Source organism: Fundulus heteroclitus, unplaced genomic scaffold (assembly GCF_011125445.2).
Source record: "Fundulus heteroclitus isolate FHET01 unplaced genomic scaffold, MU-UCD_Fhet_4.1 scaffold_36, whole genome shotgun sequence".
Lineage (NCBI taxonomy): Eukaryota > Metazoa > Chordata > Actinopteri > Cyprinodontiformes > Fundulidae > Fundulus > Fundulus heteroclitus.
This window is the reverse complement of record NW_023396770.1, coordinates 1175386-1193828: the sequence shown is the minus strand read 5'-3', so window position 1 is coordinate 1193828 and position 18443 is coordinate 1175386. Positions and strand designations below refer to the sequence as shown.

General features: G+C 46.2%; 1 protein-coding gene across 1 annotated transcript; it reads left to right on the top strand.

Annotated features, from left to right (window-relative positions):
• Positions 1 to 1892: 1892 nt before the first annotated feature.
• On the top strand, positions 1893 to 16908 carry flvcr1 (FLVCR heme transporter 1). Its single transcript, XM_036130395.1, has 11 exons — positions 1893 to 3137; positions 4611 to 4683; positions 5562 to 5633; positions 7388 to 7528; positions 8007 to 8074; positions 8401 to 8504; positions 13091 to 13201; positions 13528 to 13633; positions 14803 to 14914; positions 14995 to 15062; positions 16351 to 16908. Exons 1-11 carry the CDS (start codon positions 2427 to 2429, stop codon positions 16447 to 16449), a joined length of 1665 nt encoding a protein of 554 aa, XP_035986288.1. The 5' UTR covers positions 1893 to 2426; the 3' UTR covers positions 16450 to 16908.
• The last annotated feature ends 1535 nt before the right edge of the window (positions 16909 to 18443 follow it).

Below are 18443 nucleotides of genomic sequence, written 5' to 3'. Positions count from 1 at the left end.
TAATTTCCCATTTTATCTGTAAGGAGTCTTTGCAAAGTTTTAAAACATGAGAACACTCCGCAACTTTCGGCGTCTGTCCGACAAAACGAGCAATTATTGCTGACATTCGGAAAAAAGCAACAAATTATTTAAGGTTTATTTCGCCGAGACGTTTCCGTAGCAACCGTTCACTTCCTTGTCAGAGATGTTTTATTTGTGTGATGCGTCACTCAGTCTCAAACATATTAACTGCATTTCTTCTTTATAACCCTTTAATTCTATATATTGTTTTCAATTCATCAGGTGCTTATTTTACGTTTTTTTTTATTGAATTGTATATTGTAAGTTCATGTTCAGCCTGGTAGCTTTTAGATTATTGTTTTACTCAGATGGTTTTAATGTTTTGGTTTTATTCACACACCAGGAGGGCTCGGCCTTTTCCTGTGTTCTTTATGTGCATCTATGGTGGATATTCTCCGGTTATTAATGTAGGAAATTAAGCTCTAACAAACTTAATACATCACTACATTAACAATATTTGTATTTCTTGCTCTATATTCTGGTATTGTCAGTTCTAATCTACTGGGAGCATAAAACTAATTTGGCCATTTAACACACAGTCCTCTCTGAAATCATTTCTGAATTTCTTCTAAATTGTTCCCCATCGGGAAATCTGAATTTTGACTTTGATAAAAACCAAAGAATCATTCAAACTGAGCCGTCTAAACATTTGTTGTATTAAGTCCCTCTGGATTTAAACTGCGTGAGAACAAATTACCTTCCTGATATTGGCTAAACGCTGACATCGTTTCACTCCTGTTTAAATAAATCAACGATTAAAAGCTCAACACTTTGAAACTAATCAACCAAAAACAAAGAGGACTGTGTTGTTCTCTCCAAACCAGTCCACCAAGATGCCAGAAGGTAATTAAATCCGTTCTAGAGGCGACAGTGTAAACATGAGGGTCTAAACCGTCACTGGAAATGATTTTTCTGTTAATCCCTGACAAAATAAAACAGGTTTTCTATTGACACGTTTGCACCAGAGGAGTTTATGATGCTGTGTTAATTTTAAGGTTTCCAGAGACCCTTAACTGTAAATGTTTAAGAGCACAAACTCAGCATGTAAAGCATGTGAGCTGCAGCAGAGTCCCTCTGGGTCACTCTGTGATTAGGATTAGAGCCGATATAGAGCTGGACATATGGGTGGCTGACAGGAGGAAACGCTCAGAGCAGCAACATTACAGACTTAAGAGACACACTAATTATTGTCAATTAATACGCCCATGTTCAAACAACACACATTTTATCTGGAGGGTTTTATACGGTCTCACTTCTCTGATTCTGAAAGCTTTATTTGAAAACCTGTTTTTTGTTTACAGTAATCAAGAGGTCTTCAAAACTGTCAAGTTGAAAGTAGTCAACAAAAATATATATATATTTACTAAGAATGCAATTTTTGTTTTGTTTTTACCTGCTAAATAATGAAATAAATAGATAACATTTTTATGAAACAAAATAGTCAAACTCTTGTAATGATGTGTAAATCATTGCAGATCTGGAACATAAAAATGTTGTCATGTTTGATAAAAAAAAAACAATATGGCCTAATTTTTCTCTAATTTGTTGTATTAAAGAACAAATTCATAAACTCTTACTTTATTTAGCCAAGTTTAACTGATCAACTTTTAAATTAAAAGCCACTGGTTGTGTATTTAAGGCCAAAATTTAATTGAAAAGAACAAAAATTAACAGTAAAACACAAAATTATATTTGTGTTTTACATTTTAAACTTCAGTTTGCTTTCAAATATAAAGCTTTTTTTTCTTGAAAGCCCCCCCCCCCCCCCCCCCCCCCCCCCCCCCCCTCTCTCTCTCTCTCCTCTCTCTCTCTCTCTCTCTCTCTCTCTCAGCCTCCAGGGTTGGTGAACCATATGTGTGACATTCTCAGACTGTGGCCACATTACATCATTCTAAGGACCCTAAACGGCCCCCGAGCCACACGTTGGCCACCCCTGATCCAACATGAAATATGGAGGCTTGCGCTCTGAGTTTGGACCTTCACGCTGGGGCAGACATCCACCCTGCACCGCCTCCACGCTCATTGTTGCATCAGACCGAATGATGGCGGCGGCAGCAGCGGCTATATAACCGGATGAGAGCGGCTCTTCTATTGGCTCATCGGCATCGGAAGGCCGAGTGTCAGCTGGGAGGCAGGCAGAGGCGCAGCACGCCGCCCCAGGAAATGAGCCAGAGCCGGGCGCAGGATGCTGCCTGAGGATTAGGACCTTCGGAGCCGCACCGGAGCGCTTTCCGTTATTCACACGTGAGGCGCACCGGAGCGCATCTGATGAAGGAAGTCCTGCTCTCCGGTTCTCCGCCGCTTCCTGCTCCGCTTTCAGTTTCTCTCGATCAGCCGGCGGCTCCTCTTGGGGCAAGCTGAGCCTCATGGTGGCGGGAGAGCTCGTGCAGGAGCACCTGCGCGCGGACACCGGCGCACCTGACGACGTCACGGCCGGCAGGAAGAGTCCCGGGCCGGGGGGCGCGCGGCCGGCGGCAGACTTCTACCCGGCATGCGGCGCGCAGCCGGCGGCGGCGGGCGTGGCGGAACCGCTCCGGGATCCGGAGGAGGTGGAGGCGCCGCCGGATGAAAGAGAGGCGATGCTGCCCAGCGCCGGAGGAGGAGGCGAGGCTGCGGAGGCTGACGGGAAGACGCTGGAAACCAAAGTGTACCGGCGGCGGTTCGCGGTGCTGACAGTGTTCAGCCTGTACTCCCTGATCAACGCCTTCCAGTGGATCCACTACAGCATCATCACCAACGTGTTCACCAACTACTACGGCGTGAGCAACGACAAGGTGGACTGGCTCTCCATCGTCTACATGGTCGCCTACATCCCGCTCATCTTCCCGGCCACCTGGCTGCTGGACCGCAGGGGGCTGCGGCTCACGGCCCTGCTCGGCTCCGGCCTCAACTGCGCCGGCGCATGGCTCAAGTGCGCCAGCGTCAGCCCCGACCGCTTCTGGGTCACCGTCAGCGCGCAGGTCATCTGCTCCGTGGCGCAGGTCTTCATCCTCGGCCTGCCGTCGCGCATCGCCTCGGTGTGGTTCGGACCGCGGGAGGTGTCCACGGCGTGCGCCACGGCCGTGCTGGGGAACCAGGTCAGTCCCCGATGGCTCCAAATACCCGCAGCTAGTCTGCAACATGTCACAGGGAGGTAAAACGCGGCGGCACAGCGGTTCTGAGAGTGGCTGAACTTTAGTAAAGAACCTTTCATTCGGTTTTCTTTGGTAGGTTCTCTGGTTCTGGGCTCTAATCCAGAACTTTTCTGGTGCTGAAGTCATTCTTTGATGATGAAAAAATGAAATCCCTCTTCACCCTCAGCTCTTCAACACCAGCAGGTTGTGGGTCAGAAGGGACTAGTTAATAGGGGACTGTTTATAATTTCACCCACCTTGACAAGCAAAACCCCTCAGCATGATGCTGCCGCCGCCGTGTTTCACATCAGGCACGCCGTTCTCTGTGGTGATGTTACAATTTAGGTTGAACAAAGAAAACCAGTTTATCTTGAATGTTAAATCTCATTTATTTAACATTTTATCACAAGGATCTCCCTGCGGTGAAGGGTCACTGTCTGTCCGTCTGAGCCTCCACCCTCCTGTCATGCATCTTACACCACATCCATCCATCCATCCATCCATCCCTCCATCCATCCATCCATCCATCCATCCATCCATCCATCCATCTCTCCACATGTGCATCCTTCTATCCCCCATGGCTCACATCCACCCTTTAATGCTTATGTCTCATGATCCAGCCGTCCATCCATGCATCCTGGGGTTTATCCACCCGTCATACACGGTGAACTGCTCCACCCAATTTTATAAGAATTAGAATTTTGGGGGAAATTAAATTTTGAAATGGAAAAATGTGAAGGAATGCTTCACACAGTTAAGTAACTTTTAGATGTTCTCAGAGGATTGTGTAAAGGTTGGTATCTATAGCTTTGGATTTTGTTATTTATGCTGTTATTAATCAGCTAAATCAGGGATGTCAAACTCATTTTTATAGTGTTCCACTTTGGCATCATGAAGTCATTTAAAGGGCCGGTTGCACGTGTATAGATGATACTTTTGATTTCATGATTTCATTTCAGTTAAAAAAAAAAGTAAAAAAAAAAAATGCACAGTAACATAAAAGTAGCACCTTAGGCCCAGTTTATACAGTTTATCTGCAAAAAAGTTGATTTTGTGGTGAGTTACACTTTAAACTCATCATTCTGCATCACTTCTTCTCTTTCTGGACATTTCTGGGTTGTTTTAATGTGTTGTGGGAAACCTGACATCTAGTGGCAGGATGCTGTTACTACACTGGTAAAAATCAACATTCACTACAGGAGACTCAGTTTTAGCCACTTTATAAACTTTAAAAGCATTTATGCCTCTACTGTATGACATAATCTTCCTTTTTGGCTCTTGAGGGCCGGATTTGGCCCGCTGGCCGTGGGTTTGACACGTGTGAGCTAAATGAAAGAGACTGAAAACAATTTGTACAAATACTGAACTGTTCCCACATTCTTGACTTCATGCTCACGTTAACTGACAGAATCTCCTGTTTGTCTCGTCTCCTCGTAGCTGGGGACAGCCATTGGGTTCCTCCTGCCTCCAGTTCTGGTTCCTAACACACCGGAGGACCTGGAACTAACAGGTGAGGAGAGAAAAACTGGATCTGGACCGTGTGGTTCCATCCTGTGCAGACGGCTGAACCAGAACCATCACAGAAAAACACACAAAGTTCACATGAGTCTGCAGATTGGATCAACAATGGGCAACACGTGACTCACTACGTGTTAAAATCACATGCAGGAATATTTAAAACGCATGAATAACACTGTTTTAGCACATTTAGGATATTTTGTGTTTACACATTATATTAAAAATATATGAATAAAGCAGCACGACTACATGTGATAAACCAGGAGAGTTCCACGTTTGGTTTTAAAACTTTAATTATTTCTGATGTGTAAATAAAATGTGAAATAGCATGTTAATTTCTACATGCATTTCTCATGTAGAAATTAAACTATGTAGTAACATGTGTTTCATATGTGAGAAACCACATAAGGAAATTATATCATAATAATAAACACAAATTACACTGTGTTGAAACATTTGAAACCTTTCTCACATGTAGAAAAGCAGACGTAAAGAATTAACCGCGCCTATTGTTGTCTTCTTTAATTAGAAAAGACTCTTGAAACAGAAACTTTAACACATTTAATGTAAAGAAGCCAGAGGCTACAGCTCAGTACTGGACTCTCATGTTGATCAGGATGCAGGAAAAGGTAAAATTACATGACGTCAAACACGTGGCGTTATTTTTCCACCACGTGAAACATGTTTTTTTGCTCCGCTCCGATCATTTTTCACCTCTGCGTTGTGTTGTGACAACATGTGAGAACATGTGAGAACATGTGAGAACATGTGAACTCGTTGTGTTTTCCTCGTTAACCAATTGAAGCTCTGCTGCATAAACAGACGCAGCCGCTGTGTTTCTGGTGATAAAGTGGATTTTCTGTCTCACAGGTCACAACATCAGCATCATGTTTTATGGAACAGCTGCTGTCTCCACTGGCCTCTTCATCCTCACCGTCATAGGTACGCACACACACACACACACACACACACACACACACACACACACACACCGGCCCCCATCTGCTGCCGTCGCTCTTTGCTTCAGTAGCCCTGAACTGGCGCTGTCCTGCTGTGTACTGAAGGAAAGTGGCGTCCCAGACTGCCGCGTCTTCAGGGGAACACAAATATCCCAGAGATCTTCCTCGTTTGGAGCGAAGACTGTCAGTTTGACAAGATTTTGTTCCGCTTAGGACTGGAAGCTTCATGCATTTGGGTTTTTGTGTTGGAGCTCCAGGAAGTAGTCAGAAAGGTGTGTCTGGTCGCTTTGAATAGGAATGAAGCCGTATGCAAAGGTAACGGCCTCTCTGGGTAAAAGGAACCAGGAGGAACCCGTCTGACCCCCACAGAACAGGTTCTGGTTAAATCCAGGCTGCCCATCAGGAACGTCCTCGCATAATAATCAGCTCACATTATTAGACAAAATTAATAAAAGATAAACCGACTTTTTCATTTCTTTTATCTGTTCTTTTCATGGTAAAGCTTTTAAATTATTCTTACACAAAACAAGGCCTTAAGAACGTAAGAACAGCAGCAGGTTGTGGAACCCTTCTCAGCTCATAATAAACCTAAACGTCATGCCCTGAGCACGGCTTTGACTAATATAATTATACATTCTAGACACTTTTACATTCCACTTCTTTTTTTCATATACTTACATTTAAACAGTGAAATGCTTTCAGGTCGTGTTCCTGTAAGTTTGTTCCACCGTTTTGCTGCTGCAGCAGAAATAATCGTTTAATTGTGGTTCTGGATGTTTAAACTAAATCTGCTGCTGCTGCCATCTTCATTCACAGCAAACAGACCGTGGATGTCAGGTGGTAACTAATAACCTTCTGCCTTCTGCATCAATAAAAGTGTTTAATTAAACTAAATCCTTCATTTTTAAAAGTCCAGACTTGAAAAACGGTTCAGTGGTGTTTTCTATCAGCTCTGTTTATATGAATTACCCCATACTTCTAAAAATAAAGGAAATATCCACGTTTCAAACGTATTTATTATTCATAAATAAGTAGGAAACACAGAGACATTGCAAAGTATTCACACCCCATAATGTTTGTCACATGTTGTCTGGTTGTGGCCACAAACCTTCATGCATTTCCTGTGAGATCCACACAAAGTGCAGCATAAAGATGCAGAGGAGAGAGGATTAGTTCCTGATTCCAACATTTAATACTAATAAAAACCTGAGAAGTTGAATTCTCCTCCTTCCAGCAGGAGAACCACCCTGAACATGCAGACAGAGATATTATGGGATGATTCAGACCAGAACAAGCTCGTGTCAGAACGTCCTAGTCAAAGTCCAACACCATCTGCCAAAGGTGTTTAAAGCTGGTAGAGACGAACACTAATAGACCTGCAGATGGACCTGCAGCCAGAGGAGGCTCTTCAAGGTTCTGACTCAGAGGAGCTAAATGCAGGTGTACGCCGCACTCTTCAGATTTTAATTAGCAGAAACAGTTTAAACGAGGAGAATCTTTGCTTTAACTTGACAGTTCTTGCGTCTCTTCTTGTTGCTCTGTGGAGTAAAATCCCTATAAATAAAACGGACCAGAAGATGCAATACCACCAGCAACCACTAGGTTACCATGTGCTGAGTCAGCTTTAAGTTTCTGTGCTTTTATCTGACACGGATGTCCTTAGATGGACGTTGCTCACCACGGATGATGCTTTTAGCAGGAAGCTGAGGTTTCCGTCTGTCTGTCTTTGTCCTGCAGTGATCAGAGACAGACCTGCTGTCCCCCCCAGCCAGGCCCAGGCTGTGCTGCCAGGCTCCCCGCTGGAAGACTACTCCTACAAGCAGTCCATCATCAACCTGATGAAGAACAAAGCCTTCGTCCTGCTGCTCGTCAGCTACGGTGAGGGCAAACTGCCACGTTCGCTGCTTCTCCTTCTGCTTTTTCACGTGCAGACGCTCAGACCCGTCAAACCGACCCATCAGGTCTCCATCAGAGGACAGGGACACTAAGCCTGACCTCTAGAAGTGAAATCCTTCCACATAAACAGCCGACCAGCCGATAAAAGAGAAGGATGGTCCTCCTAAAGCCGTTCTCCAAGCTAACAGAGCCGACGAGCTTCTGCTGCAGCAGAACCTCCTGGCAGATGTTCTGGAGGTGAAGCCAGACTGAGATGGACATGTCCAGCATGGGGGACGCTGAGGTTAGAGGAGGACCAGAGAGGAGAAGCAGAAGGTCCACACAGGGACACGTCTCCATGCCGTCAGCAGAAGTTCTAGCTTAAACTGTAAAAACGATGTTCTGCTGATGTTCTCCAGGTTTTTGTGGCATTAAATGTTGCAGAAGGAGCTGCAGGTGACGTTCTGCTGCCTCTCTGCAGGAATGCTGACCGGCTCCTTCTACTCCGTCTCCACGCTGCTCAACCAGATGATCATTCACTATTTCAAGGTAAAGGTTCTGGACCGTTGGTTCTGGATAAAACGGGCCTCATTTAGATCTAGTAGATCCGGTGTGAGCCGGACCGGGACCGAGGCAGAGGAGAAGAGGACCCGGTTCTGGCTTTGTGGTCATTAGCTTCTTTCACGCATGCCTGCTGCTCAGCCCGACACGTTCTGCATGAGCACCTCCATGGGAAGCAGAGCCGACCCAGATTCCAGAACCGGCCCGATCGCCGCAGCACGCGCTGAACCGAACGCTGGGCTTGGAGCTCCAGGCGTCTAGAACCTGTCAGAACTTGTCAGAACTTGTCAGAACTTCTCCTCTCTGTCCTCCAGAACCAGGAGCTGAACGCCGGCAGGATCGGGCTGACTCTGGTCGTGGTGGGAATGGTCGGCTCCATCCTCTGCGGGCTTTGGCTGGACCACAGCAAGACCTACAAGTAGGCAGCCCCCTCCATTCATCCATTCATTCATTCATCCATTCATCCATTCATACGTTCATCCGTTCATTCATCCATCTATTCATTTATCCATCCATCCATTCATCCATCCGTTCATCCCTTCATTTAGACGTTCAATCATCATCCATTCATTCATTCATACGTTCATTCATTCATCCATTCATTCATCCATCCATTCATCCCTTCATACGTTCATTCATTCATTCGTCTATTCATTTATCCATCCATCCATCCATTCATTCATCCATTCATCCATTCATTCATTCATCCGTTCATTCATTCATCCATTCATTTAGACGTTCATTCATTCATTAATTTGTCTATTCATTCATCCGTTCATCCGTTCATTCATCCATCCATTCATCCCTTCATACGTTCATTCATTCATTTGTTCATTCATACATTCATTCGTCTATTCATTTATCCATCCACCCATCCATTCATTCATCCATTTATCCCTTCATCCGTTCATTCATTCATCCCTTCATCTGTTCATTCATACATTCATTCATTCATCCCTTCATCCGTTCATCCGTTCATTCATTCATCCCTTCATCTGTTCATTCATACATTCATTCATTCATCCCTTCATCCGTTCATCTGTTCATTCATTCATCCCTTCATCCGTTCATTCATACATTCATTCATTCATCCCTTCGTCCGTTCATTCATTCATCCATTCACCCATCATTCATCCATCCATCAATTCATCCCTTCATCCGTTCATCCATTCATTCATTCATCCCTTCATCCGTTCATTCATACATTCATTCATTCATCCCTTCATCCATTCATTCATTCATCCATTCACCCATCATTCATCCATCCATCAATTCATCCCTTCATCCGTTCATTCATTCATCCGTTCATTCATCCATTCATCCCTTCATACATTCATTCATACATTCATCCCTTCATACGTTCATTCATTTGTTCATTCATCCATTCATTCATCCATCCATTCATTCATTCATACATTCATTCATCAGTTCATTCATCCATTTGTTCATTCATACATTCATTCGTTCATTTATCCATCCATCCACCCATCCATCCATTCGTTCATTCATTCATTCATCCCTTGATCCGTTCATTCATTCATCCGTTCATCTCTTCATTCATAAGATAAGATAAGATAAGATAGTCTTTATTGATCTCACAATGGAGAAATTCACTCGTCACATCGGCTCATACAAGAAGAGTAGGGAAGGTGCATTCAATTATATACAGTGAGTCTTCATATATACAATGGATCAGAAAGAATACCAAAAAAATACAAAAAAAAGGAAATAGGAATGGGCATATGATGTCTCATTTACATTCTTAGTGGTCTATATATATATATATAAACATATCTATATACTTAAATATATACACATATCTATGCGCCTACTTACATACGCACCTACGCGTATGTACGTGCATATACATTGTATACATTTGTACATACATACATACATACATACATGTGGGCTGACTTATGTTCAGGTGATGATAGCAGCAGAAGTCACTACATCAGGATTATTGCACGGGTTGTAGGACAGTGTATTAAATAGATTATTGCACATTGGTTATTGCACGTTAATTATTACAGTTATGGTCACAGTTACAGTGCAGCATTGTAAAATCTTGTAGCAGCAGGAATAAATGACCTGCGGTAGCGCTCCTTTTTACAGACAGGATGTCTAAGTCTTGCACTGAAGGAGCTGCTCAGCTCCTCTACAGTCTGGTGCAGCGGGTGGAAGGTGTTGTCCATGATGGATGTGAACTTGGACAACACCCTCCTCTCAGCTACTTCCTCCACAGAGTCCAGAGGGCAGCCCAGGACAGAAGTGGCCTTCCTCACCAGCTTGTTCAGTCTCTTTCTGTCCCGCTCTGTGCTGCCAGGAGCCCAGCAGACGACAGCATAGAGGAGGGCTGAGGCCACCACAGAGTCATAAAAGGTTTTTAGCAGAGGCCGGCTCACTCCAAAGGACCTCAGCCTCCTCAGGAGGTGGAGCCGGCTCTGGCCCTTCTTATACAGGGCGTCGGTGTTATGAGTCCAGTCCAGCTTATTGTTGACGTGAACACCCAGGTATTTGAAACTCTCCACAGTTTCTATGTCCTCCCCCTGGATGTTCACAGGTGAGTGTGGTGGGGGTCTTCTCCTGAAGTCGATCACCATCTCCTTGGTCTTACTGGTGTTTAAGCACAGATGGTTCTTCTCACACCAGTCCACAAAGTCCATGATGACCGACCGGTACTCCAGCTCGTTTCCCTCAGACACACAGCCCACAATGGCCGAGTCATCAGAGAACTTCTGAAGGTGGCAGCTGTCCGTGTTGTAGGTGAAGTCCGAGGTGTAGAGGGTGAAGAGAAACGGAGACAGGACGGTGCCCTGGGGGGCCCCGGTGCTGCAGAGTGTCACCTCTGACTGACAGCCGTGCAGCCGCACGTACTGAGGGCGGTCAGTGAGGTAGTCCATGGTCCAGTCAGCCAGATGTTTGTCCACCCCAGCGTCCTCCAGCTTCCCCCTCAGTAGCACCGGTCTGATGGTGTTGAAAGCGCTGGAGAAGTCGAAGAACATGACTCTCACAGCGCTCCCGGTGGTCTCCAGGTGGGTTAGCGCCCGCTGCAGCAGGTAGATGATGGCATCCTCTACTCCGATGTTGGGCTGGTAGGCAAACTGCAGCGGGTCCAGGGTGGGGCTCACCACGGTGCGCAGGTGAGCTAGGATGAGGCGCTCCATGGTCTTCATCAGGTGGGAGGTCAGGGAGACTGGTCTGAAGTCGGCCGGTTCCCTGGCGTGCGGCGTTTTGGGAACCGGTACCACACAGGAGGTCTTCCACAGGGTGGGCACCACCCCCAGGCTGAGGCTCAGGTTGTAGATGTAGCTGAGGACCTCACAGAGCTCGTCTGCACAGGTCCTCAGCAGCCTGGGGGGGATGCCGTCCGGTCCTGAGGCTTTCCTTTGTTTCAGCCTCGTCAGCTGTCCCCTCACCTGCATTGGTGTGACTGTGAGGGGGGAGGAAGGTAGGGCTGAAGGTGTGGATGGGTCAGTCGTTGATCGGAGTGGCGGTGGGGGGGATGGTAGGTCTCTGGAGGGCTGGTGGTTGGAGACGTGTGGAGAGTTGAGGGCAAGGAGGGGGCCAGTGTGGGGGGAGTCGAACCGAGTGAAGAATGAGTTCAACTCATCTGCAGTCTTGGTGTCTCCATCTGCAGCCCTGCTGGTCCTCTGCCCGAAGCCGGAGATGTTCTTCAGACCTCTCCACACATCCCTGACGTTGTTCTGTGCCAGCTGCTCCTCCATCTTCTTCCCATAATCCTTCTTTGCTGCCCTGATCTTCCACTGGAGCTCCCGCTGGACTCTACGCTGCTCCTCTCTGTCCCCTGAGTAGAAAGCCCTCTTCTTCTGGTTCAGGAGGACTTTCAGCTCAGGGGTCACCCAGCGGGGGTTGTTTGGAAAGCATCGTAGCCGTCGTGTAGGCACAATGCTCTCCACACAGAAGTTCATGTAGTCAGTGATGCATTCAGTCAGGCTGTTGATGTCCTCTCCATGAGAGCTTTGAAACATGCTCCAGTCTGTGGTTCTGAAACAGTCCTTCAGTCTCTCACTGGCTTCATCTGACCAAACTTTCACTGACTTCTTCTGTGCCTTTTGTCTCCTCACCAGTGGAGTGTAATGGGGAAGCAGATAGACGAGGTTGTGGTCTGAGCGTCCCAGAGGGGGGAGGGGGGCGGAGGTGTAAGCGTCCTTAACGTTAGCATAAAAAAGGTCCAGCGTTTTATTGTCCCTTGTTTTACACGTGACGTACTGGGTGAGCGTGGGGAGGGTGGAGCGGAGGGAGGCATGGTTCATACATTCATTCATCCGTTCATTCATTCATCCATTCATCTATTCATTTATCCATCCATTCGTCCATTCATTCATTCATCCCTTCATCCGTTCATTCATCCGTTCTTTCATTCGTCTATTAAGTTATCCATCCATCCATCGTTCATCCATCCATCCATCCATTCGTCTGTTCATTCATACATTCATTCTTTCATCCGTTTCTTTCATTCATCCGTTCATTCATTCATTTGTTCATTCATCCGTTCATTCATTCATTTGTTCATTCATCCATTGATTCATCTATTCATTCATCATCCATCCGTTCATTCATACATTCATTCATTTGTTCATCCGTTCATCTATTCATTTATCTATCCATCCATTCGTTCATTCATTCATTCATCCCTTCATCCGTTCATTCATTCATCCCTTCATCTATTCATTCATACATTCATTCATTCATCCGTTCATCTATTCATTCATACATTCATTCATTTGTTCATCCGTTCATCTATTAATTTATCCATCCATCCATCCATTTGTTCATTCATTCATTTGTTCATGCATCCATTCATTCATCTGGTCATCCATTCAGTTGTTTATTCATTTGTTCATTAATCCATCCGTTCATCCATTCATTCATCTCTTAATCCATTTCTCCATCATAACTTCCTGAGGATTCACCAGCATCTTCTCTCCTCTCTTCTCTCCTCTTTTCTCTCCTCTCCTCTCTTCTCTCCTCCATCTCCAGAGTCACCACTCTGGTCGTCTACATCCTGTCGTTTCTGGGAATGCTGGTCTTCACCTTCACGCTTCACCTGGACAACATCTACCTGGTCTTTGTCACAGCAGGTGTGCTCGGGTACGACGCGCCTCCTGCACAGCCACTTATCTTTGCTCCTGCTCCCATGACGGCGTGGTGGACCTCCTGCTGTGGCCCAGAGTGGCTCCTCCTGGTGCTCCTAGTCACGCTGAGAGAACTTCTCCGTCCAGCTGCTCCTCTGACCTTCAGGGAGGAGGCAGAGTTTTCTCCCCAAACACCTTTTCTATGTTTACATGTAAATAAACACAGAAGTGACGTCAGAATAACGTCATGGTGACACAGAGGAGGTCCAGATGGTCCACTCCGCTCTTTTTACCTTCATACTGGACATTTTAGCTGTGAAGACCGTTTTTGTTCTGCAACAGGTTCTTCATGACGGGTTACCTGCCTCTGGGCTTTGAGTTCGGAGTGGAGATCACGTACCCAGAGTCTGAGGGAACGTCTTCAGGACTCCTCAACGCTTTCGCCCAGGTACCACCGACCACGCCCTCACCTTCATTTATTTATACGTTCAGGAGGAGATCTATGGAGCTAAAACAGTGACAGATTGCAGCGACATTGAAAACAGATCTGCCATCGTAAAATCAAACTTTGTTCGAAAGTAAAAACTTATGATTATATTCTTATTTTATGTTGCATTTTTATTCCACGAGATGTTTTCAGTGTCACTGCAGAGCTCCTTCGGCTATGACGTCACTACAAGCTGGCACTGTTTTACCGTTGGGGGCGGGGCTAAACTGAAGGTGCCTTCATGGACCCTCCGTTTTTCCTGTACTCCTCATCATCTACCTGCTGTCACTGGTTTAGCTCCATGTCACCACAATCATTCGCTGAATCAGCTAATGAAGATAATATCAATGAAAATAAAACCATTTCTTGTGGTCAATCAGCGGTACTTGACTGGAGCTTTCCATAAGTTCACTGCAGGAAGATGATGAGTACTGGAAAAACGGAGGGTCCATGAAGGGGCCTTCAGTTTACCCCTACGGTAAAACAGTGCCAGCATGTAGTGACACTGAAAAAATCCGATTGAATAAAAGCTGCGGCATAAAATGATAAAAATCATAAGTTTTTACTTTCTAACAATGTTTCAATGCCAGATCTCTTTTTCAATGTCATTAAAAGTGATTTTACAATATTTAATGTTTCAATGTTTGATATTTCAATGTTTAACTTTACAATGTTTAAATTTACCATGTTTAACTTTACAATGTTTGATTTTTCAATGTTTAACTTTTCAACGTTTGATTTTACAATGTTTAATTTTCCAATTTTAACTTTACAATGTTTAATTTTACAGTGTTTGATTTTTCAATGTTTAACTTTATAATGTTTAATTTTACAATGTTTAATTTTACAATGTTTAACTTTAAAAATGCCAAATCTCTTCTGAATGTCGCTGCATGCTGTCACTAGTTTAGCTCCATACTTTTCCGGCTACAGCGAGAGACTTTGAGGTCGCCTGCAATTAAAGTTCATGGAAGTTCTGAATTTGGTTGAAATTAGTGACTATATAGATAAATGAAGGTGCATTTAGATAAAAAGTTCTGGTCTGTCAGAACCGTGTCACCAGCCTGCATGTTAATCAGTGTCTCTCCTCGTCTCCGGGCCTCTCCGGGTCTCTTGTCTTCTTCTGGCAGATCTTCGGGATCATCTTCACTCTAATTCAGGGCAAGCTGACCACAGACTTTGACCCGTTCGCGGGGAACCTGTTCCTCTGCGCCTGGATCTTCCTGGGAGTGGTTCTGACCGGTACGCAGGACGGAGGAACCCTGAGGCCGACTGCTGCAAAGTTGCAAAGCTGAAAGCTTTTCTCTGCTTCTCTGTTGCAGCCTTAATAAAGTCTGAGCTGAAGCGACACAACGTGAACATGGCGTCAGAGAGAAACAACCTGCAGACAGTAAGTAGTTCCTGCTGACGCGTCAACACAGACGCCATGTTGTGAGTGGCAAGTTGTCCTTTAAGAGCAAATCAGTTAATAGAAACCGAAGGTTTGTTGTCATTTTATAGAGTGATATATTTATTAGTGTTAGTAAAGATGATCGTAGAGACAAAATGAACATTATCAAACTCAGATGCAATAATAACAAACATGAAATGAACCTAAACTGTAGTGTTGTTGTCAGGTTAGAACTAAATCCCCTCCATCCTTCTCTATTTTGGGTTAAAGCTCAGACTAGCTGGGGTTCTAACGAGTTTTACTCACTTCCTCTTTCTTCTCAGCAGATTTCCTGTAGACAGCAGCTGCTCTCTCTGAACTCCTTTATGCTCCATATCCTCACAACTGACCCTGTTCAAATCTATTTTCTCTTCAGCCTGTCTGACACATTCACTGCATTAAAATAATCATTATTTCACTCATTAAATACTCATCCTTTTAAGAAAGAAAAATCAGTCAAAACGTACAATTACAGAGCTCTTTGTTATCTATTTTACGTAATACATTTAATGTCCAAATTATCTCTTAATTTGTGAATAACAGGGAATATGGCCGAGCTCCCCAAACCGCTGATTTTAGAGCTATTTTGACAGTAGCAAAAATGACATTTAATTTGGTTATACCCATGATAATCAAACCGTTTCCAGTTAATTCACTTTATTTTGAAATTATGTTTAATACATTTATTGATCATTAAGAAGGTCATTCCTAATCGTGTTTTGTAGGTGTTTACTTTTTTAATAATTTTTCTGCCAATAGTAATACATTAAACAAATGAAAAATGTTAAATTACTTGTGCAAAATCAAAGTCAGTCTGTTCTAATTTAACTGTCGTGTGAAAACAGTTAAAGCGCTAAATGTAGTTGTAGCTCCAGGCTTCTGTTGCTGGTGGACCTCTGCGTTCTGCTCAGTGCGTCCTGCAGCGTGACCTTTAAAGGCGACATTTAGCCGCAGCGTCTCTGCAGCGTCGGCTCTTCTGCGCGTCGGTCCGGTGAATAAAGACACATTCCTCTCCCTGCATGTCTGGATTTATGCTGCTGTGAAAAGACTCCAGCATGTTGTCCCTCAGAGAGGACCCCTGTCCCTGTTAATTGATGAGCTCTGCCGTTAATCTCATTGCTAGTGAGTTTTTTTATTGTGCGCTGCCCTCTAGTGGTGGCGCCTAGAACGACCGTCCGGAGTCACTCTCTCTGTGTTCTGTGCAGCTTGATTTATCAGCTCCAGATTAATCTGCCCTTCCCTCTCACAGCTTCCTCCGGAGTGTCCTGGCGACGGCGCTGCAGGAAACAAACCCAATGGCGTCCAGCTGGAGCCGTCGCTCGGTTTCGCTCGAGAAACGTCGCTGTGACCTCGGAGCGTTCCCAGAGTTCCTGTCGCCACGGTTCTCCTTCGTTCTTGTGACGTGACAGAAGACATTCCAGCATGACAGTTTCTCATCACCTCGGTGTTTCCATCTAAAGGGGAAGCTGGCTCCTCCTCAGCTTCACCACCAGAACCGGTCCAACCCAAACCCTGGGGGTGTCGGTGGCTTCGTGCCGGACAGACTGGGTCCGGTCGTCAGAACGTAGGAACATGGCAGCGTTTAGATAAATCACTATGCAGGACCAGTAAAAGCAGCTGCACTTTGTGTGATGTGGCTGCAGCTGCAGCTTTGGACCTGCCGGTTCTGAGAGCGCAGCTTTGATTAGAAAACATGAATGTGGAGCAGCGGTCCAGATCTTTCATGCCGGGTCGGTCCTGGATCTGCAGGAAACGTCTCGTCCTCCGAGGAATCGTGTTTCAGAGACCAGTTTCTTTTCCACGTTCTCAGTCCAGCCGGTCCGGGTTCTGCCGGGCCTGCTACCTGTCCCAGGTCCGGTTTGAGATTCAGGTCCTCCCAGTGGTGGGTCCTAGAGGACCTTCTGGGCCGGCCTCGGCTGCTTCATGGTGAGATGGCTGCACAGAGCGGGCCTCATCTGCAGCGCTGCTGGTCCCAGAACCAAAGGCTGGGATTTACGGGTCTGTCTGGGTTCTGACCGGAGAGCAAAAGAACCGGATCCTGGATTATTCTAGAACAGATGTTAGTGTCACGTTCTTTAACATTTTCCAGACAATGGCGAGAAAACACGATTTCAGCCGTTTATCATCTTTGGAAACAGGCCTGATGAAAGTCTGGATGATCTGGAAAAGGCCTGAAGCCACCAGAACCCTCCCTGGACCCGGGAACCCTGGGGAACCCTGGGGAACCCTGGGGAACCCTGGGGAACCCTGGGCAGACTGAGGGACCAGGAGATCCCTGCTCAGAGAACCCACCAGGAGAACATCCGTCGCTTACCGACGCCACCAGGCAGGGCCCAGATGAAGCGTGGTCCCTCAGAGATGATGGAACCAGGAGGACCAACGTTCTCAGAACTTCTCCCTCTGATCTCCAGGCTTGGTCACCTGGTGAAGAGCCTCCCTGCTGTGAAGCACGGCGATGGCAGCATCATCCTGTGGGATCATTCAGCCGGGGGTATGAATACTTCTGAACCACTGGGTGCTTAACGAGCTCACCTGTACCTGTCCATGTGTGTCACTGTGGGGATAAAACTGCTCAGGTCCATCTTTAACCTGAAGGGTGTGAAAACGTTCTGGTGGTTCTGGACGCGTCAGAACCCACCTGGAGTCCTGGAGCTGTGAGGTTCTGGATGCATGCGACCCGCAGAACTTCCTGTGGTGGCTCCAGCAGCGGGTTGGGGACCCGGAACCCGCTGCTGGGTGGATGTGACCCGGCTCAGGAGCTCCCAGAACCACCCGGTTCTGCTCCTGGACCTGCGACCCGGTCCGAGGCCAGCGGAGGGTTCTGTGCTTTCGGTGCCGCTGCTCGGACCCAGTTTGGACGGGTCGCAGGAGACCTGGAACCGCCGTGGCGTTTGAAGCCGAAATTAACGATGGAGGTTCTGTTCTGTCTCTACTTTCCTCTCCAGAAACCAGAACCGGGTCCTTCAGGTTCTGTAAAGTTGCTTTTACTCCCTGTTGCACGGTGGGGGGAGCTGGTAGCACCGTGGCCTTGCACCAAGAAGGTTCTGGGTTTGAATCCCAGCCTCCTACGGTCCAAAAGCACGACTCTTAGGCCCGAGCGGTTCCGTTGGTCCTGGAATGGACCTCCAGGTGGACCCGCCTCCTGGCCTTGGTTCTAAAGCACAGAGGGGAGCTAAACATACGGTTAGGCTGGGTTCAGTACTTAGGGTTCTGTTTTCGGTCATAACATGAGAACCGGCCCGTTACCCAGAACCACGGTGACCGGACTGAGCCGTGAGCAGAACCCCTCAGACAGTTCCCAGTTCTTCTTGGACTCGTTTGGGCAGAAAATCTCCTGAATGG

What these genes read in the sequence shown, in the direction of transcription:
- flvcr1 (XM_036130395.1), top strand. Translation starts at nt 2,427, where the DNA reads ATGGTGGCGGGAGAGCTCGTGCAGGAGCACCTGCGCGCGGACACCGGC. An exon ending in CCTGCTGCTCGTCAGCTACG is followed by an intron (nt 7,529 to 8,006) that starts GTGAGGGCAAAC and finishes GCCTCTCTGCAG; the next exon opens with GAATGCTGACCGGCTCCTTC. An exon ending in TGATCATTCACTATTTCAAG is followed by an intron (nt 8,075 to 8,400) that starts GTAAAGGTTCTG and finishes TCTGTCCTCCAG; the next exon opens with AACCAGGAGCTGAACGCCGG.